Source organism: Zootoca vivipara, chromosome 2 (genome assembly GCF_963506605.1).
Source record: "Zootoca vivipara chromosome 2, rZooViv1.1, whole genome shotgun sequence".
Classification (NCBI taxonomy): domain Eukaryota; kingdom Metazoa; phylum Chordata; class Lepidosauria; order Squamata; family Lacertidae; genus Zootoca; species Zootoca vivipara.
In genome coordinates this window covers 63,011,343-63,033,441 of record NC_083277.1, presented here as the reverse complement: position 1 = coordinate 63,033,441, position 22,099 = coordinate 63,011,343, and the positions used below count along the sequence as shown (strand labels likewise).

The window sequence follows — 22,099 nt, the reverse complement described above, 5'->3', positions numbered from 1 at the left end:
ATTACACAAATCCTTTCCTGCTGTACGCCACCTTGGGCGGGGTTTTAACTGTGGAGAGAAATCACAAAACTCCTTCCTGCGGGTAGAAGCAACAAGGTGTCCTCCTGAGGACGTTCTGGACAGGCCGATCCCTGCCCTGCGCTGCTCCCCCAAATGGGCACCATGATGTCTTCCCATGCCCTTTGAAGCTGCCCTTGAGTCTGGGAGGAGCATCTCAGGCCTTTTCAAGAGGAGCAGAATCTGGGACACAAAACAGGGATGAAGGGTTCACCGCATAGCTGCCAAGTACCCCGTTTTCACCGGGAAACCCCCATTTTTACTTACCTTTTCCCGGCGGTCCCCCGTATCATTTCGTCTCCCGTTTTTCTCCGTTATTTTCTCCTGCCAGCGGCCATCCCCCCCCCCGATTTGCCCTTCTATGGGCACCAAAAATGGCTGCCGCCGGCTTCGAAAGTCACATCTACGCATGTCCGGAAGTGTGTAGACGCGATTTCCGGTATCGGCGGCGGCCATTTTTTGTGCCCATGGATGGGCAGAGCGACACCGGAAGTTGCGTCTATGCACTTCCGGACATGCGTTGACGTGACTTTCGAAGCCGGCGGCGGCCATTTTTGGTGCCCATAGAAGGGCAGAGCGACACTGGACATTGCGTCAATGCAACGTCTGGTGTCACGCGACTGCCGGTCCCGGATTCTGCAGTCCGGGACTTGGAAGGTAACCTATTTGGCAACATCCAAATCACCCTCTCTGCCTCTTTCCAGCACATGAAGTTGCCTTCTGTTGCTCTGCATTCGGCTGCCTGGGCTTTGGGAAGGAGGTGCGAAGCTCTGACAGGATCCTGCAAACCTTCTGCCTCCTCCCCTAAGTCAGGAAGCGCTTGCCTGGCTTGGGAATGACTTCCCTTCTCCTCCTCTTTCCATGGTTCATTTTGCATATCATAAATCCCTGCATATTTTACATAAACTAAACCATTCAGTATTCCATTATTACATCCATCAAAACTTAATAATACTGTTGAATTTATCTCAATGCTGCCAACGTTTTCAAGTGTACACAATTTCCCCCCAGTCTTCTCTAAATGTATGTTCTTCATCTTATTCTATATGTTAAGTCTGCAAACTGCGCATATTCTATCAGCTTAAGTTGCCATTCTTCTTTAGTTGGGACCTCACTCATTTTCCATTTTGGGGCAAACAAAACACAGGCCGCAGTAGTGGCATACATAAATAACCTTTCTTGACACCTGGGAATTTCCATCTGAATTATCCCCAACAAAAAGGACTCTTTTTGGGGGGGGGGCAGAGTACTTTTAAACATTTTAAAAATTCATTATGGATTATTTCCCAATACTTTTTACCCTTTTACAGGTCCACCACATATGAAAAAACGTTCCCTCAACCTCATTACATCTCCTGCACTTATCTGATTCAGTTTTATACATCTTAGCAAGCCTACTCAGACTTAAATACCATATGTAAATCATTTTCAAGTAGTTCTCCTTCAAACAATAACATGCTATAAATTTCAAATTGCTTTTCCAAAGTTTCCCCCAGAGATTAAAATCTATATTACGGTATGTCCTATATCTATTGCCCTGTGTGTTATAGAAGTTTTGACAAGCTCGTCTTTGTTTCCCAATCTAATAACAGATTGTACATTTTAGATAAAAGTTTTCCTTTGTTTTGTAGAAGTTCTTTTTCAAATTGAGAACTTTGGTCCAAAGAACCATTTTCCCTGTCTATTTTACTGCAAACATTTCATGTAACTGATGATATTGTAACCAGTCCATAACATGGCTTCTTACACTTTCCATTGATTTCAGTTTAGGTTTTCCCTCTGTAAAGGTAAGGTAAAGGGACCCCTGACCATTAGGTCCAGCCGCAGACGACTCTGGGGTTGCGGCACTCATCTCGCCTTACTGGCCCAGGGAGCCAGCATACAGCTTCCGGGTCATGTGGCCAGCATAACTAAGCCGCTTCTGGCAAACCAGAGCAGCGCACACAAACACCATTTACTTTCCCGCCGGAGCAGTACCTATTTATCTACTTGCACTTCGTGCTTTCAAACTGCTAGCAGCAATTCCCTATTAGTTGCCCACTGTCTATCCATATTGACTCTCTTAATTGTAATAGCCTCAATAGGAGATAGCCATATAGGTGTTTTCCTTTCCAGCAGATCTTTATATTTTACCCCTGTTCTGTAATTTTTTAAACTTCATTGGCTCTCAGTTGACATTTTTCACATTACCTAACTAGAAGAACTACTAAAATAAAATATATATCTTGAGAAGATGGTTTTCTCAAGAGAAAGTTTTGATCTCAGTAGTTCAGCTCTAGCTTATGCTTATCTTTTGTAATAGCCAAGGTGATTGTTTGAGAAACCTCAATTAAAAACTGAAATTTGTGAGATGAAGGCGACTCAACGACAAAGCAGGGAATGGGTGAAGTCTCATAAATGGGCAGGCTATTTGACCTGAAAATCATTAATCAAATTGCTGAAAAGATTTGGCAGGACTACAGTCGAATTAAACTATGAACCCTTTGAAAGGTACACTTTGTTCCTGAAATGCTCTCTAGTTCCACAGTGCCTGTGTCACTTATCTAGAAAACATCTGCGTAGAGAGCAGGGGAGGACAACCCTTTCCTGCTAATGGGGCCCTGCCCACCTCAGTCTGCCCCCAGAAAGCCCCATCTGCCTTACTTTTTATTTACAACCAGTTCAGAGGCCAATACGACCAATCAGGTTCCTCCTCCTCCTCCTTAGTCTTGTTGTTACTTGCAAAGAACTCAGCAGGGGGGGTGGGGGTGGGGATAAATCTAGAATTAGGCCCCATTTGCCTAAATGAGTTTTGCAAGTCTTCAAATTCATCGAGGCTCTGCACAACATGGTTATATTTCATATATATATATATATTTCAGCATTGCTCACAGCATCTACAAGGTGGTTCTCTGCAAACATTGTGGACCTTATCAAAACTCTTGCTTCACCATTTGACCTATGTATATGCTGTCACTGTTAGTTGACTTTAATTGGGTATGAAAACCTGGAGAGCTTTTGAATCACTGCTCAGAACTCCATCAAACTAAGGCACAATTGCCTTCCTTGAAAAACACACCCCGAATAAAGTCTCTTGGTAGTTTTCACAAAAGGCAGAAAGAAATATACAATATGCCTGTTTGAAAATTGGACCACTGTGTCAATTTTCAACACCTGTTAACTAGCTGTGATCAGTGGCAATCTGTAATGAATTAATATGAAATTTGGCATGTTTGGAAACTTGAAAAATTCTTGTGGAGACCACACACACAATCACTACTTGGCACACCATGGAACACATTCATACCCTCTAGCATCCAGGTGAGCCAAATTATGATGCTAGTTTTTTTTTTGTCCCAAGCTCTCGCAGGAGCAAGCTGACTTGCACCAGAGATTGAGACCAAAAAAACGGGCTCCTTTTCGTCCAGGTCTCTGGCACAAGCCAGCTGACTCATGCCAGAGCACTGGACCCAAAAACAGGACATTCTGGGATCTAATCAGAACTCGGAATGGCTTCTGTAATTCCGGGATGTCTCACTTAAGTCAGGACGGTTGAGCGGTATGTACATTACACAATTGTATGCAGGACTTAAGATGCACACAAGTTCCCCACTGCTACCAAAGTTGGCAAGCTCAGAATTGCCCCCTCTCTATTCAAAAGAACAAAGAATCCGATGTGGAATTGTGTATCTCCCTCTCAGTCACCAGACTACTATCACCAGTTCCTCCTTCCATTCTACTAAAAATGCACCACCACAACCCCTGGCAACACTTGACAACACCTTAAGTCACGAGGAAAGGGGTCTGGAAAGTGGCACTTCTTTATGTATTTGGATGCCAAGCTTGTGTTCAGGACCTTAAAGGTTAAGCCCCAACACAGCAAACTTACAACCTTTTGATATGATATTCTCCTATCAAAAGCTACTGGTCGAGTTGCCCCACCAAATTACACTTTGCTGAAATCTAGTCCATCTGCTGTGTCCATTTACTCTGCAATTAACCTCTCTTCCATTGACCCACAGGCCAAGGCAGTGTCTGTTTTTTTATGGCTAATAATATAAGGGGGGGGGGAACAAAAAACAAAGAAACACACCATACTGATCAGTGCTTTTTTTCTTTTAGAAAAATGTTTAAGGGTACTCTCATATTTCCTACTCATATTGAAATACTGCCCCTCAATGAGGCCAAATTTAGATTCACAAAATGTTTAGGGGTATGCGTCCCCCTGCGTCCCCTCAGGAAAAAAAGCACTGATACTGATAATATGCCACCACAGGTTAAGGGCTCGGTTTTCCTGTGCAGTGTTGTGTGTGTGTGTGTGTGTGTGTGTGTGTGAGAGAGAGAGAGAGAGAGAGAGAGAGAGAGAGAGAGAGAGAGAGAGAGAGAGAGCGCAGGCTGCCATTTCTCCCCCAAAGCCTAGTAAATGCTAGGTAGGCTTTGAGAAGGAGCCCTCATGCCTCCCTCCTAATGCTGTTGCTGCTGTACCCCAGAAGTTGCTTTCCGCAGCCCCTGTCTGCTGGCCCGGGAGAAATTGGGGCACCCCAGGACATAGCTGCCAAGTTTTCCCTTTTCTCGCGAGGAAGCCTATTCAGCATAATGGAAAATCCCTGAAAAAAAGGGATAACTTGGCAGCTATGCCCCAGGATCAAGACAGAAGCTGTGACTGCTTTAGACATTATTCTGGGGTTGCCCCAGCCCTATAGGGACTGCTAGAGGGTAAGCTTAAGGCACAGGTTGCCTCAGTAGAACAGCGTGCCTTTAACCTAGCTTATGCTGCTGGGTGGCCCAACTACTATCTAAGCTGAACATATCAATTATTTGAACAGGGATATCTTGGCTGCAGCAATCTGTGCTGGATTTTCAAGACTGGACTATTATGTCAAGCTGATTGTTCAAACTGTATGGGAGCTTCAATTAGTGTGGAACTTGGCTGCCCAACTGTTGACAGGACCGAGGTGAAAAGATCGTATCACACCAATTCTATTCCAGTAACATTGGCTGCCTGCATGCTCCCGAGCCCAAGTTCTTATTGTCTCTGCTCAGTCTTTTAGAATGACGTGTCAGCTGTAGAGACTTCTTTCAATTCATAGAGTCATAGAATTGCAGAGTTGGAAGGGACCCTGAGGATCATCGAGTCCAACCCTCTGCAATGCAGGAATATACAGCTGTCGCATACGGGGATCAAACCTGCAACCTTGGCGTTATCAGCACCACACTCTAACCAACTGAGCTTTACCAAGATTGCAAGGCCTTTCCCATCATGTTCCAGTCCCACCTTGGGCTGCTTCTAGGCAAATGGGCACAACCACCCTGTCTTCTTCCAAGAAATGTTGCTTTGCCATGTCACACTTTTAAGTTCTTGTTTATTTCAGATAGCCATCAGCGGGCTTTTCTATTTGGTATCCTTTGCAAGGAGCTCACAGCGATTCACAAAATCTGTTCATTCATCTTCATTCATACCATTTTGAATCGATCATATTGCAAATAGCAATATTAGGAAGAGAACAGTATACAAAATCTTCAAAACCTTCAGATGAATTGTGAGCAGGGAGGTCAGCCAGAATGAAATTAAATGCAGAAAAGAACTTACAGAGATATTAACTGGCCTGTTCATACCTACTCATAAGGAAATTCTACTGAGTTCAAGGCCAGTTCCACATAAGTGGATATAGAATTTTAGCCTAAGAGCTTTATTTATGTGCATCCCAAATTATCCCGGGAGCTGCGGTTTGTGTGTCGCAGAGCTATAATTCCCAGCAGATAACAGGGGACATGTTATCTTCTTGAATCTTCTCTCTAGTCCAAATTCTGGTCACTGACATTCTCTCTAAGATGGATTTTACGTGAACTCACCCCTAAAGCACACCAATCTGTGAGGAATGCTCGAGTTCAGAGACTACATGGTTAATATTTGCAGGAGCAGCCCACAAGTCCTTGCTGTTCCATGATTGGCCAGAAGCGTTCTGCCTCACCCTATTTATCACAGCATTTTTGCTGGAAGGTGCTAACGTGTTTGAGTGGCAGACAGAGACACACCTGCAGCAAGCAGTAGCCCTCTGGGGAGGCAAAGGGAGGGTGTTTACCCCCCTCTTGCCCCCGTGGCTGCCACAACCATGAGGGGCAGACGTAAGGACACGTGGATTTTGCCCTTGCTCTTAGCCGGCTTAATTCAGCCAAATCTGGGACAGGAGGAACAGAAGGTAAGATATTGCAGTACCATTCAATGGGTGCTCAAACAGGAAGATAACCTGGGATCTGACAGCTCTAGTATTCTGGTTTTAAACCATGCAGTATCTGACAGCTGGGTTTGGTGAGGACAAGCAACAGCTGCCTAGTGATTTATATAACATAATACTCTCTGCACAATCAAGCACCCCTTATGAATCTGCAACCAGTGGGAACCAACCAGATCTGGCCTGCGTAGGGACCAGAGATTCCATACCCCAAAATTATGAGCAGAGTGGCAGATCCCAGTTTATGTTCAGCTCTTCTCCCGCAATGCCTTTGAAACTGTGCATCTAGATCAGGGTATGTATTTGAGCCTATATTGTTGTGTGCATTGTCAGAGTACAAAGGGAAGTGCTTCTTTTCGTCATGTATACTCGCTGCTTCTTATCAAGTGGTGAAAGGAATGGAGCACATTTTAAGATCAGCCTGACCCTATGCTGTCCCCCTTCTTCCCAGGCATGTGAGCTGGCAGGCTGTCTTGTTAAGCTAGTTTCTGAACAGAAATTTCACGTTTTCCAGGATGGTTATCTCAGTATGATCTTGTGAATTTTGACCTGGATGCAGCTGGGCAAGGGCTTTACAGGATAAGACCCTATCAGCGACTACTAGTTACAACAGCTACCGTATATCTGATGTCCAGTATCAGAGGTGGAATGCATCTGAATAGCAGTTGCTGCGGGGCATGAACAGGAGAGAGCTATGAAGGTTCATGTTCCAATTGTGGTACTGTATTCCCAAAGGCAGCAGGCTGCCCACCACAAAAACAGAATGCTGGACTAGATGGGCCAGAGGAGCATAAACCTTATACTGAGTTCGACTACTGGTCCATCTAGCTCAGTATTGTCTACTCTGACTGGCAGCAGAGCTCCAGAATTCCAGGGATGTGTGTGTGTATTCCCAACCCAGTCAGATGGGTGGGGTTGTTGTTGTTGTTTAGTCGTTTAGTCGTGTCCGACTCTTCGTGACCCCACGGACCATAGCACGCCAGGCACTCCTGTCTTGCACTGCCTCCCGCAGTTTGGTCAAACTCATGTTCGTAGCTTCGAGAACACTGTCCAACCATCTCGTCCTCTGTTGTCCCCTTCTCCTAGTGCCCTCAATCTTTCCCAACATCAGGGTCTTTCCCAAGGATTCTTCTCTTCTCATGAGGTGGTACAAATAATATTATTTTAAAAAATATTATTCTACCTGGAGATGCCGGGGATTGAACCAGAGACCTTCTGGCTCTGTCCTGCCCCTGAGCCATGATCCTTTGTCCAATCCAGCAGGACTCTTCTTACTCACATCCTTCTGTTCTTGCCAGGAAGGCTATAAATACCCATTTGTCTTATTGTGAAACTCAGAAGATCAACCTCACAGGATAGCTGCGATGATAAATGATACCATGGTTGCAAAGGACCCAGTGCGCATCTCACCCCCACCTCCTGAATCCCTCCTAGGGCAGGAGAGGAACCCGGAACTATAGTGCTGCAGATCAGGCAGATCCTCTGTAGCATGGAACTTTAATCTCGACCAAGGAAAGGGGGAGCTGCTGTCTAAAGCACGGGAGATGGATGTGACTCGTGTATGACTCGTGATGACACCAATGTCATCAGTCCAAAGGACAAGGTTAGGCAAGATAGGATAGGTCCCATGTGACTTGTTTACTCCCAGGGCTATTGGCACAGGCAGATAGTGTGGCAGAGATGTGAGAGGAACCTCAGCGACATCTTCTTATGAATAAGAAAGCCACATGTAATCTGCCTAAAAAAGGGAAGCACAATAACCACTTTGTTGCTGGTCCATTTAGAGCCGTTCCTGCTCATATCTGCACAGATGCACAAGACCAACTTGTGTGGGTCACAGAAAGATGGAGGGGAAGCATGACCTAAGTGCAAAAACAAGTGGTGTGAAAATATTAAATCACCATTCCCAGCTCAGCTGGTAGAGCACGAGACTCTTAATCTCAGGGTTGTAGGTTCAAGCCCCGCAAGCAAAATATCCCAGCATTGCAGGGAGTTGAACTAGATGACCCTCGGGATCCCTTCCAACTCCACAATTGTATGTTTCCATTCTCTCCAGAACAGCAGCTGTGAGGCAGGGTGGGGAGACTTTGGCCCTCCAGATGTTGCTGGACTACATCTCCCATCAACCCCGGCCAGTATCAAGGCAAATGGAAGTTGCAGTCCATTAGCAACTGCAGAGCCAAAGTTTCCTCATGCCTGCTGTACAAGATGCCCATTGGGGCACACGCCAAGCATACTTGCTAGGAGACAAGCTGCATTGGATTCAGTGGGGCTTCTGGGAGAGCAAACACATTGGATGGTGCTGCAGAGGTACAAAGACGTCATCACTTTTATTATGGGAAGGAAAGAGAAGGGCTTCCAAACCTGTTGCTCCCAGTCACAAATACATCTAGCCTAGGAAGACTGTTCCTGTCCTGTCCCCGTTACAGCAATCTACTGTGCTGACCGATGGGAGTTGCAATCCACAGCATTTGATGGAGAAACAGCTTGCCAAATGCTTACATATACCCCTGCCCTCCCAAGGCTATCTTTAAAAACCAAGGAAACGGCAGTGCTTCTCCAAGCTTTTTATTCCCGTGGTCTGTATTTCAGCTGTTTACAATGGTTGAAATGTTTGTCCATCTTTTGTGGGTTCGCTGGCCAATGCTATTTTTACCCTTGTACCTTCTACCGCTACTTAATAACTGGTCTCAGAAACTGACTCCTCTTGTCCTGTGTCTTCGGTTAGTATTTTTTGTGCGACGTGCCTTTGGTTTGTTTAGAGCCAAAAGACGTACACAAGTGCTAATCCCCTTCTCTATCCCACGGCTGTAATCCAGGATTTGACTTGGAACAAAACTTCGAACAGGAACAAATCTGGGTGGGCTTGCAGTAAAGGGGGCCCATCTCTGTCATCCAGCACCTGTCCCTGAAAACTGGAAAAGCAAACAGGCTTCAAAATGGCTTTAGCAGTGCTTGATCTGTGGCTTCTGACGCAAATAGATTTCCTCTCTCCTGCAGTGAACCAGAAGTTCAGAGCTTAGTAACCATGTGTTTCTAGGTGACCATCAAGAGCTAAGTGGTGGGGGCATTTCTTCAGTCACCAATTATAAACTGCTCTGCCATAGGATGTTGCTTTATATCAGTCCAGACCAGTATTGACTGGCGGCAGGAGTGCCAACTTGAGTGCCCAGAGCCGTGGCTGTCATGCAGCGTGCATGGCCCTGGCACTGAAATTTGTGGGTGCCCGGCCCCTTCATGGAGAATTTTGTGGGTGCTCGGGCACCCAGGGCCCCAGGGAGTTGGCACCTATGACTGGCAGCACAGCTCTCGAGTGTTTCAGGCCAGGATTTTACCCAGCCCTACTCAGAGATGCCAGGAAGTGAGCCCAGGACCTGCAAAACAGGTGTTCTACCACTAATCTTTAGCTTCTCCCAGCACCCAGCACACTGGGTCACACATTGGCCATTTGCACCCGAGCCACGCATCTTGCCGACCGTGCATTTGCTGAGCTTGGGAAGGGGCAGGTGCAGGCAGACTCCTCTATGCACAGGGGATATCTGGGCCAGCCCTGATGTTTCCGAGTCCTTGCAGACAGAGCTGCAGTTGTCAGCCCTGCAGTATTTTGTATTGTAGAGCTAAGCTGGAAGTCACTGAGGAGTTCACTGCCACCCATTTAGACTGTGTGGGATGACTGGTTCTCATACTACTCTAGAGGTAGGGAATCTCTGGCCACTTCAGGCTGCATTCTCTTCTGGGCAATTTGCCAGAGGCCACATGCCAGAGGAGAGCAGGGCAAGAGCCAAAAGTGGGAGGAGCAACGAATACAATCTTTGCACAGTAGGCTGCGTTCTGCACATGCTCACACATCCCCCTCTAGCCAGGCAATTGGGAGTTGTTTTCAGGATTCTAGGGCACAGTTTAGCCAGGCAGAAACACTCCAGGGTAAGGTGAAGCAAGGTCTGTAGAGTCCCAAAGGCCAGGTAAAAAGACCAGTATGGAACATTTGGCCTGAGGTTCCCCGTCCCTTTTGTGGTCCAATCTCCTTCTATGGTACCGTATGGGCATCCGGGTGCACTTGTGGAAATGTATATGAGCTGTCAAGGCAGCTCTTAGAAAAGCCCTGGTGCAGATCTGCATTCCAGAGTATCTTCTTTCACCTCCTTATCCTTCTTCAGGAAGTCTCTCTCTTGTTTCCCTCCAGGTGAACTGCTACAACACAAATGCAGGAACAATCTACGACTATGGGGCTCTCACCATAAACGGTGACGAGTACATCCCATTCCAGCAGTACTCGGGGAGGATGGTCCTCTTTGTCAATGTGGCCACCTACTGAGGACTCACAATGCAGTACCTTGGTAAGATTCTCAGCTAGGAAGAGAAGCCTACCTAGCAGCACATGCCCTAGTGGTGGATACCTTCCATGGGAGGCACTAGACTTCCAGCAATGTCAGACGCTGAGAAAACCTGTCTCTTGAGCCCAGAAGCATGAAGACTAGCTAAGATTATTTGGGAGGGATGGAAATAATCTCTGTTCTGTGATACTTTCCTCTTTATTAATGTGTCACGTGCAGCAGATGGGATCTGGCCTTAGCACAGGTTCTGAGGCTCAATCCAGGCATATCTACACTTAGGCAGATTTGCCTTTCCCTTGGGAGATTCAGGACAGATAAATTACTCCTTCAGGCAGCGCATCGTTATGCAGTGATTGCCACCAACCTAGATGCTTTAAAAGAGGACTGGGCAAATTCATGGAGGAGAAGGCTATAAGTAGCTACTAGTCATGATGGCTGTGTTCTGTCTTGATGGTCAGCAGCAACACTGCCTTCTGAATACTAGCTGCCAGAAGCATCAGGAGGGAAGTGTGCTATTGTGTATTGGCCCTGCTTGCCCAGTTCTACAGGCATCTGGTTGGTGACCGTGAGAACAGCATGGTGGACCAAATGGACCATTCTTGGAGGTTCATCTCCACATCGCAATGTTCAGAGATGCCATGCTGGCTCTTGTTGATTTCAGGATGGCTCCGCCACACAAGTATGCTTTGAGACAAGTCTTTTATTGAGCTAAGTCCTCCAGGTGACTTCTAGAGGGACAGCCGATTGTGTTAAGACTGTTGCACCCAAATTGACAAGACAGTCTTCTTCCGGCACCTTAAACGCTAACCATTTTTATTGTGGCGTAAGCTGTCACCATCAGAAGTGTGATCCTCAAATGGGGTACAGGTTGTAGTTGAAATTGCAGTGGAGTGCAGGGACTGTGGCAATTCAATTAGAGTCTGAATTGGGATTTTGCTCTGCAGAACTGAATGCACTACAGAATGAACTGCGAAATCATGGACTGGTTGTCCTAGGTTTCCCATCCAACCAATTTGGAAAACAAGAACCTGGCACGAACGCAGAAATCCTTCCAGGACTGAGGTGAGTACACCTACTGCATGACTTGATGGTTATGCCAGGTAACTCTTCCTTGCACAACAGGCTAATTTAGAAAGCCTCTTGTCTTTAATGCTTACAGTTGCTCACTACCTCCTTCTCCTGTGGCTCTACCATGTACCCCAGAGCAGCAGACTCACATGCATGTATTGATAATTTGCTCTTCTCTTCTCCTTCTGGCAAGAAGGTGGGGGCAGGCAACAGACTCTTTAATCTCTAGGGAACTTACCTACACTTCCCTGGAAATAGTGATTGCGTGGGAGGAGGGAATGGGAAGGATATTTACGGCTGGGCAGCAGGGACTGTGTCTAATAGATTCTGAGCAGGGGCCAGGAGGCTGTCCTCTGAACAGAGCAGAGACTTTTCCTTGTTGCCACTTCTCTGTGAAAGAGCTGGTTAAACCTGCTCCTTCTATTTCAGATACGTCAGGCCTGGAGGAGGTTTTGTCCCAAATTTCCAGCTCTTTCAGAAAGGAGATGTGAATGGGGATAAAGAACAGAGAATCTACACCTTCTTGAAGGTTTGTATCGGCTCCATTGAACCTCTACCACCTCTCATCCTGGCTCATGAAGATGTTAAGGGAAACAGCTTGGAGCCAAGGATTCCGCAAACAGAACTCCGCTCCGATGATGCTCCCACTGACAGAAGGGGGGGGCAATTTCTAACCAATTTATTCCTTTCCCCTTGTGCCCCTACTAAATCTGCTCCAATGGTTGACCACTGTGAGAACAAGGATGCTGAATTGCCTTTGGCCTGATCCAGCAGGGTTCTTATAATCAGGACTGGGGTCTCCTATGGAAGAGCTTAAGAGATGGAGCAGGGGTCCATAAGGGGAAATCAGTGAGAAGTGCCTCTCTTTCTCTCCCTCTTCTGCCAGTGTGGGTATCCAATGGACACAGGTCCCTCCCATGAAGAGATCATGGCTCTCCCATTAATGGAAGTGTAACTGGGGATCCAAGCCAATAAGTTCTCTTTAGGCAAATGCTTAGATGAGGCTGCCAAGAAAATTATAAGTTTTTAGACAGGCAAGCCCCTATGTGGAACATGGCAGAGAGAAAATAGCAGCTGGAGGTGGGGAAGAAATTTCAAGCAGAAAAGCAGCTGGTGAGGAGGGGTTAAGCACCTTCTTCCCTCCTGACTGGTATTCATTTAAGAACAAAACAGGTTGCAGCATCATTATCCACATGCGGATAGGGTAGTTTGGCCCTTTATTAGGCTCAAATGTCGCTGCCAGGAAGTACATTTCAGGCTCCTCTCTTCCTGTTCACAGTTGCCTACATCTCCCCTACACCACTAGAGCAATGATGAAAAGCCTGTTTTTAAACTTCTTAAAGCACGCTCTCTCAAATGGCCTCCATTTCTAACAACAGAGAAGTAAACAATCCTTTTCTTTCCCTCTCTGGCAGAACTCCTGCCCGCCTCCTTTAGAAAGCTTTGGTGACCCCAAGAGACTTTTTTGGGAACCGATGAAGGTCCACGATATCAAGTGGAACTTCGAGAAGTTTTTGGTTGGTCCGGACGGGAAGCCTGTGATGAGGTGGGCACACAAGACCAATATTGGCACCGTGAAGAACGACATCCTGAAATACGTGAGAGAGCAGCACAACCTGTCAAAAGGCTAGAGGTCATGTAGATGTGGAGAAACAAGATGGGAGGGGTGCGGTGGGGGGGACCTGTTGCTTTATCCAGAACCAGACATTTTATCCTCAAATCACAGAAAGAAAAAGAAACCGAACTTCCTTTGACCAAAAGTGAAAGGTTAAGATATACTGTTAAATATGTACTAGTTTATTCAAAATCAGACTGCAACCCTTCTTCAACTGACCTGTTTTTCCAAACATACTCTGGAAGAGAAAGTGGGCCTCAGCTTTCCAGTCCCCCTATGGGCTTTGCTCCCACCATGTTGTAAGTGGGCTCTCTCCCTGCCACCACTCCAACTTTGAGCCCACCACAGCACATTGGTGGCATTGCAGGGAGGCTGACTAGGACGACCCTTGGGGTCCCTTACAATTCTACAATTCTGTGATCAAAGCTGAGTACAGTGGTACCTTGGTTCTTAAACTTAATCCGTCCCGGAAGTTGGTTCCAAAACGAAAGCGTTCCAAAGGCGCACTTTCCCATAGAAGGTAATGCAAAATGGATCAATCCATTCCAGACCTTCAAAAACAACCCCTACAACAGCAATTTAATGTGAATTTTACTATCTAATGAGACCATTGATCCATAAAATGAAAGCAATAATCAATTACTGTACTATAAAATAAGTAAGGCATATTGTAGATGATTTTTTTTAAAAAAAATTACCTGCATTGACGCTAGTCATTGTTTGGATGGGGGACTTTTGTCCATTTCTGTAGTCACACAATCAATCAATCAACCAATCAATAGCTGAACTGGGTTCCACACAGTCACAAACCAAATTAACCAAAAAGGGCTCAAAAACAAAAACGCAAAATAAATAGCAAAAACAAAAGCGCCAAACTTACGGTAATCCTTTCCTTAAGTCTGTTTGACTTCCAAAATGTTTGAAAATCAAGGCTCTGCTTCTGATTGGTACAGGTTCCCCCAGAAACAATAGCCAACAACCGCATCAGATGTTCGGCTTCCAAAAATTGTTCTAACACCAGAACACTTACTTTCAGGTTTTCGGCGTTTGAGAACCAAGGTATCACTGTATATTACAACACACAAAGTAGTCATTTGGTTTTGATACTGCACCATTAAAAGTGTGGGAGGGACCTCTTTCCCCACTCTTTGTTAACATATTTATATGCAAATATACCATATATTCAGCAGTCTTTAGCCATCAGGCTTTATAAGTCAAACCACACTCACTTCTATCTATATAACTCAATTATGCCAATTTATGGTGGCATAAGCTTTCACAGACTAGTGCTTCCATCAGGGCAGCCAACATGGTGCTCTCCAGCTCTTGTTGGGACTAAAACTTCCATCAGTCCCATCAGGCATGGCTAATGGTCAAGAATGATAGGAGTCACATCCCAACAAGGTCTAGAAAACACCATATTGGTTGCCTCTGGTTCACATCACTATCACGTCTCAAGAGATCTTTATTTGCAACCCTTTGCTATAAGAACCTAACTCTCACTGCTCCTGTTAGGGATGGGCAGATATTTTGCTAACAGGTGGGATCAACATTTTGGACAGCTCTGGATAAGGCACAGCCCACCTCCCTTCCACAGCAAACCGAACAGACCCTCCCAGGTTATGTTGACTGAAGCTTCTTAAAAATGGGACTGCTTCCTCCGAGTGTGGATGACAGGAGAGAGGGATCTGGGGACAAGATGACGCATCAGTATGACGGCTGGGTCTGAAAGCTCCCAAAGGGTGGACTTAGCCCAAGGCTGTGAAGGGACAGTGGAGCAGCTCTTCTAGTGCATTCGTGCTGCCCCACAACTCACCTTTGCAGAGATGCAGTCCTCCTGATCAGCCCCATGATCCTAGCCTCTTTTGCTTCCACACCCACCCTGTGTATGAAAAAAAGCCTGCCTAATAATAATAATAAAAATAAAAACAGCAAGCACTCAATGCAACTTGTGAGAGACTTTCCTTTTAGCAAGGGTGCAGATCTGGTGGCAATACAAGATGTGTGTTCCTTGGAGAAATTGGATCCTCTAGCTAGGCTACAGTCTTAACAAAACGGGAGCTTGTCTATACTGCCACTACCATTCTCACTAAGCCAAGGCCCTTCACATCCATCCCAGGCAGCACAGACAGTGCTCAGGGATTATGGGAACTGTGGTTCAGCAGCATTTGGAGAGCCACAGATTAGGCACCCCAATTTATAGGGCGCATTTAGAGGTTAGGAAAGCCATTCACACAATGATCCTTTACGACAACTCTAAGCTGAGTCAGTATTTTTCTTCCCATATCGAGAGAGAGAGTGAGTGGCTTGCTTAAGGCAACCTAATGAATTTGCTATTTAGGTGAAAATGGAATAGAAGGGGTTTCTGGTTAGAGCTCATCCTTTTTTGCTCTGCGTTATCATACTAAAAACTGTCCCTGTCGAAGAAACGAAACCAGCTTTCCCACTGCAGAACTGTGTGATAGCATTAGAATCCGACATCCTGAATCCATTCTGTATCCAGTTGCCCTAGTTCAGGCAGTTTCCCCTTGGTGAATTCACTTCATGCAAATATAGATTCAAAGAGAAGATTAAATACACAAGCACACACACAGAGAGAACGTGGATCTTCTCTTTCACTTTTTGCACTGTGGATCAGGGGTAGCTAACCAGTGGCTGAACTACAACTCCCATCATCCCTGACCATTGCCCATATTGGCTGGTGGTAATGGGTCCAACATTCAGAGGACTACTGGCTCGCCATCTATGCTGTGCAGGGAATTATTTCTTACAGATGATGAAGGGAAATACCCAACGCCCTGACACTCGTCCTCTTTTTCATTTGTGTCAATCCAAAAGGCATCTAATAAATAGCACCACATAGCACAGACACATTTCACTTCGACATGACACTCCGGGGACTGTAGATCACAAGGGAGGGGGGAATCACACTTTATTAGGAATAGAATAAAATTAATATATATAATTAATATCATTTTGCCGAAACAAAATGTCTCTAACATTTATACAATAGGAAGGCAAGCAAAACTACTAGGTGTTACTATTTAGAGTGATGTGTACAGTAAATTCTAATCAGGCTTTCCTTCACCTCTTTCTTTCCTATGACGGAAAGAAAAGGGGGGTTACAAGTGCCCCTGCCAAAACATCTATGTTTGGGGTGGTATGCATTTATCTTGCAATGTAACATTTTGTAAATTGTCATTATTTCCCTCTGTGAGAAAAAAGGACCACCCTTTATGGTTACTTCCCAAGGAAAGAGTTTTCCCTGCAGAGTTTGATGGCTGACCATCTAGTTTCAAATGAGCCCAGGCATTAACCATTTGAGCAGAGGCATACCTAGGTTCCCTAGCACCCTTGGCAAGGAGCTCTATTGGCACCTCTGGAGCCAGGAGATACCATGGACCAGAAACTCAAAGAGTTTGCCTTCCACGCTCCACTACTGACTTCCTTTGCGGCCATCAGGATCGAGTCTGCTTTGCTCAGCTTCCCTACTACCACCTCCTCCATTGATCCTTCTGTTTTCCTACCTGCCTTTCTTCCACCCTACACTCACTGCTTCCTTCCTTCCTTTTTGCTCCTCTTGCAACTTGTGTCTTTCTTCCCTCCAAGCTCACACCGGGGACCTGCCGAGGTGCCCAGAGTAGTCTGTGCACCTCGTCCAGCCACCCAAAGCAGTGGAGGAGTGGCCCAGGGAACGCGCCAATGGGCAGAGAGCCAGAATGGAGGGGCACGGTTTTGGTGCCACCCTGGGCCTGCACCCTAGGTGAGAGCCAACCTGGCCAACCCCTGGTACACTCCTACATTGGAGTATTCCAGTTATTACAGCAGCATGTAACCAGCCATTTGTACCACCTCTTGCATAGCACACTTTGAAAGAAATGTTTATGACAATTAGGTTAGCTGGATCAGCATTTCAAAACAGTTTTTTTAAAGCAATCTGTGGTTGAAACAAGTGTAGGTTTTACAGAAATGTCGAAATAAAGGGCACCTTTGTTTCCTTAGGGATTATCATCCCTAGGAGGAGATTGGGGAGGAAGCCAGTGTGCAGAATGCCTATAGAAAGCTGAGCCCCAATTGCATCCAAGCTGTTTCATTACACCATCAATGCTCTTTTAAGAGCAACACAGCTGACCACAACTCATGCAACCGGTGGTCACACAGCTGTGATTCCTTCCGACTCATGTAAAACAGTGGTAACATCAGCAGTACCACTTATAGCAGAGTTTTTAACTTTGATTTTATGCAACACATATTCCTCAAAAGCCTTTGCTGGTCACTATTGCCCTGCACCAGAGTGCAACTCTTCTTCATTTTTTACAAAACTACCACATTTACAGCACAACCTTATTCTGGAGTGAATCTCACTGGCCTCAAGGGGGCTTATGCCAAGGAAAGTGGATGCAGCCAAAGATGAGCTATTATTGTTAACACATCCAGTCCATCAGGAATCATTTAAAAACTGCCTTGCTGGATCAGACTGGAAGTCCATCTAGTCCAGCAAGCTGTCTTCAAGAGTTGAGAGAGAGAAGCTGTGCAGAAAAACCTGCTAGCCTATTTGAAGGCCACATTTACATTGAGACAAATGGGTTCGATTTCATACGCGGGATCGAAAAGAGACGGGAACAGAGTTTCAGCTCAGGAAATCAATGCAGGAGCTGCCGCATACTAAGAGGAGGGTAAGTTAAGGCATATGTATAAACTGAGTATGTGGCGCAATACACAAACAAATACTAGTTTTAACTATGCTGAACAGCACAACTCAGTGGAAGCATAATGTTTCCTTGGGCTAAACCACTGGACTCGATATGCAAAATTTAAAAAATATATTCAGCATGGGGAAAGTATATTTTACTTCCTATACACTATACAGGGATTGGATTTCTCCTTCTCCCTACCCCCTTGCAAAAATTCAGTGTCCATAACCTGTCCAGGCATTGGTGACAACAGCTGCTCTGCGGAAGTCACTTTGCACATAGAATGGTTCTGCTGCCACCAAATTCAGATGCCGTAAATGTAAAGCTGTCACATCACAGGGGGAATCAGCTAGATATAGGTTCTGCTGAGACACGGCTGCCAGTGTTTGCCACTGGAATCTGATAGCGGATCCATGGCAGTTGAATCTTTGAGGTCAGAAAGAGTTATTCATCCAAATGCTGAGTGTGAGTGAAAGGGAGACCCAGGTAGTTATTTCCAGTGGTTTTCCCCATAATACTGGGCCACTGTCACTCCTTGGCAGTATCTTCCATACGTCTTCAGAATATCCTTCTAAAGCTGCTGTTAGCTCAAGCATCCAAGTGTACATGTATTCCATATACACAGATAAATGTGAATAGTGTCCAGGAGCACAAGGAGGCTTTTATCTGTACATGCAGACTCGCGTGCATATATCACAACTCCACTTTTTATGCTCTTGCCCATGGCCTTAGAGTTAGGCAGGCCTTTGGTGTTTAGGTAACCCAAGGCCTGTAGGGTCTGAAAGACAAAAACACACAAATATTACAAAAAGTGGCAGACAGGTCAACGATATACTATTATGTTCAGCTCACAGAGATTTGAGCTGAACTGAATCCACCATCCCAATCCTCACCGACAGCAACTGCTGAGAACTCCATAGCCAAATGTCTGGTGGATATTTAAAATCTGGCCAATGACATTTAGTATTTCAGCTGCATTTGCACAACACAATAAACTGTGGTTTAGTGCAGGGGCCACCAGTTTTTGGCGGGTCATCAGCACAGTTGCAAACTGTGGAGGGCTCCACGCCCACCCACCCGGTGAAGCGAGAGTTAGGGACCAGTTAGATCTCTGTGAATCGCATGCATCAGAAACCCATGTGACCTTACAAGATTTGCACCTTCAAGCATCCCGCCTCCTTTCCTCCTAAATGTTCAGGGCCCATTTGTGTGTTATGATAGGCAGGCGAAGGCAGCTTGAAACAGTGCCCTCACAGCACACAGGGTGGCTGCCATAGAGTGAACCTCCCCAGTTTTGTGTGGCAAATTGGCATGTCACCAGAAAGCTACCAATGTCAGGTGCTGGTGATGGCATGAAGGTGCCCCATGCAATGGAAATGATCCACCATGTGGAGCAGCCAAATGTTTCTGCACAGTTATCCTAGCAGATAAGAAGACCCTTTGAGGAGAGGAGGAAAAGCACCACTCACAATAGCTCTCGGGAATTTCACCAAAGAAGTTTGAACCTCTTCCTTACCCGATTCCTTGGGGAGTTGTTTCCCACCGTCAGGCGCTTGCGCGTTCTGATTTTGTGAAATAACACATGCTGGATACCAGGTATATTCTGGCTAAAGGGAGCAAGACATAAATAAACAAGCATAAACACGGCGCACAGCTAATACGTGCTTCAAAATGGAAACGTTGCTTCTCCAAACTGAATGGCCCCACTCTGCAAGTAGGAGGCGGCACTGGCAATAGGCTAAGCAGAACTGTTCATTCTGGGGTGAACATGCCCTGGGCTCCTTCGAGAGGAAAAACTCGATATGAATTCTATAACTAAAGAATCAGGCCATGCAACAAAATTTTGAGCACAGATTCTGGTAGGCAAAGTGAACAATTTCAGATTTTGGAAAATAGGAGAAAGTGCTAGCATAAGCAGAGCTGCTCGTTCTGGGGATTTCGCTTGCACCTGGAATTTTGCATAGAATCTGGCACAATCCTGACACTCTGATATTCATTTATTTTTTAACAAGGCAATGGATGGCTTTATACTTATAGCTGCCTTTTTTCACAGCCCTGATGCCTTCTGGTTTAGTTAACTCACAGGAGGGAATCTGTGGTAGTTCTGAACTGGAGGACGCTCATTTGGCATCGCCGTTGGTGGGTAACGGATCTGCTGCCACTCCTCGTAACCATGATACATGTGGGGCTGGACTGGAGTGGGGCACTGGAACTGGTACATGGGGCAGACTGGGGCCACCGGTCCTGGCTGCGGCTCTGGATGAAGCCTGTCACCAGAATGCTGTAAGTGAGAAAGCAGGAGGCTGAAAATTATGCAAACACAGATATGCCATACACAAGGCCACTGGAATATCTGGGCATCTGGAGGCAGAGCCAGAGGCATTTTGTTTTGGTTACCCTGTACTTTTCATCCTGGGCTGACTGAAGGAACACCATGCCCCCTTCACAGTATTTTGATCTCACTGTTGCCAGGAGGAAAAGGTAAGAGTAGGTTGAGAAAAAGGAGTTACCATTTAAATAAAAGCAGTGGGAAGTAAGAGAAAAATGACTCAGATCTATTCTGGACCTACGTGTGGAAGCTGTTTTGATCACCCTGGATAGGGAAGCAGAAAGCCATCTACAGACAAATCTGATGCTGTCAATTTAATGGCATGCCCTATAGTCTGTGGGTCAGAACCAGTCCTTACCAGCTGGGGTGGATTAAAGAGGTAGATCTCTCTCCCTCTCCCCGCCCCGGTACATACGTATTTGTGTGTGTGTGTGTGTATAACCTAAGGCCCTAGTAAAATTATCAGCCACAATGGCATTGGTAATTTGGGGGTAGAATTTTCACACTTTTTGCCCAATTAGGGTTCAAATTGACTGGAAAACATCCACAATGTATGGAAATAATTTATGGCTGCGTCACAGCAAAGAGATCATTAAGAAGAGGCCACTTGCCCATCTGGTCCAGCATGCTGCTCTCACAGTGGCCAACCTGACGCCTGCTGGAAACCCATAATCAGGATCCCAACACAAGATTGGTCTCACCTCTGTCAGTTCCCAGAAACTGGTATTTATAAACATTACTGCATCCAACCATGGAGGCAGAGCATAGCCATTGTGGCTAGTAACCACTGAAAGCTTAATTCTCCATGAATTTGTCTAATCCTCTTTTTAGGTCACCCAAGCTAGTTATTCAGATTAACATGGGACAGAATGGACTTGTGGGTGAACACATGCAAAAGTGACCCGATTCACTTATCCATCCCTTGTACGATCTGGCCCTAAGGAAGCTACCAAAAAATTATTCAAGCGATTGGAGCCTGAGCCACTTGTCAAAGTTGGGTCTCTGAACAGTCCACCTAGCCCTCAGCTCAACTGGCTGTGACCTAAACGCAGTATTGCCTGAGCAGTCCTATCTTTTGTCACGGTGCTTTTCCTAGCACGGCATTCTGTACCTGTTTGTGCTGCTTGAGCAGCTTCTTGAACTTGTCCTTCTCTTCCTTCTCTTTACGACAGTCCTCTTTAAAAATCTGCAGCTGGCAGGGAGAGAGAAGGCCACAGGTAAGTGAGGAGCTAAAGGCTTCCCTGTCAACTGCATGCTGGGAAGGAGGCCAGGCAAATTAAAGGAGACCATATGCAAATATTCTGCTCAAATCTGCTAGAGCAGCTGAGCTCTCTCCGAATCCGGGTGCCATCGTGGAGCACCAAAAGGCGGCACATTATGCAGTTCTTTGGCTCTAGCCCTCCGCGTGGATATAAGGAGAGGTTGCGCCAGGATATTCTTACAAAGGGCCAGTGAGGTCACATGAGGGAGGGAGGGAAGTAAGTAAGAGGCCATACTAGATTTTGATGGACATGCTAGACAGCAAGAACCACTTCTGGTTGAGGGAGCAACTACCCAGTCTTACTTGAACACACCTTGTCTTTGCTTACTAGCATGCCTCTTCTCCCTCTCCTTCTAAAACAAATGATACAATTACCATCTCTTTTCCCTTAAGGAAAAAACAGCCAGCAGATGTGAGCAACCTGTGGAGCAGGGATGGGGAACCTGTGGCTCTCCATAACACCACTGGACTCCCATCAGCCCCTGCCAGCATGACCACTGGGTAGGGATGATGGGAGCTGTGGCTCAGC

General features: G+C 46.0%; 2 protein-coding genes across 9 annotated transcripts in view; one reads left to right on the top strand and one right to left on the bottom strand.

Moving 5' to 3' along the window:
- The first annotated feature begins 6,037 nt into the window (after nt 1–6,037).
- Nucleotides 6,038–15,229, top strand: GPX3 (glutathione peroxidase 3). Its single transcript, XM_035105680.2, has 5 exons — nt 6,038–6,236; nt 10,453–10,606; nt 11,548–11,665; nt 12,101–12,200; nt 13,087–15,229. Exons 1-5 carry the CDS (start codon nt 6,150–6,152, stop codon nt 13,300–13,302), a joined length of 675 nt encoding a protein of 224 aa, XP_034961571.1. The 5' UTR covers nt 6,038–6,149; the 3' UTR covers nt 13,303–15,229.
- Nucleotides 13,524–22,099, bottom strand: part of TNIP1 (TNFAIP3 interacting protein 1) — a 53,925-nt gene continuing 45,349 nt past the window's right edge. For 7 of the 8 annotated variants that reach the window (XM_035105686.2, XM_035105682.2, XM_035105689.2 and 4 more), the window contains 4 exons: nt 21,421–21,501; nt 20,064–20,261; nt 19,497–19,587; nt 13,524–18,758 (listed from right to left, as the gene is read on the bottom strand). In XM_035105686.2, coding sequence (XP_034961577.2) covers nt 18,715–18,758; nt 19,497–19,587; nt 20,064–20,261; nt 21,421–21,501 — 414 coding nt within the window. In that variant the 3' untranslated portion in view covers nt 13,524–18,714. The remainder of the gene's footprint in view (nt 18,759–19,496; nt 19,588–20,063; nt 20,262–21,420; nt 21,502–22,099) is intronic. The other variant, XM_060271632.1, reaches the window with a different exon arrangement.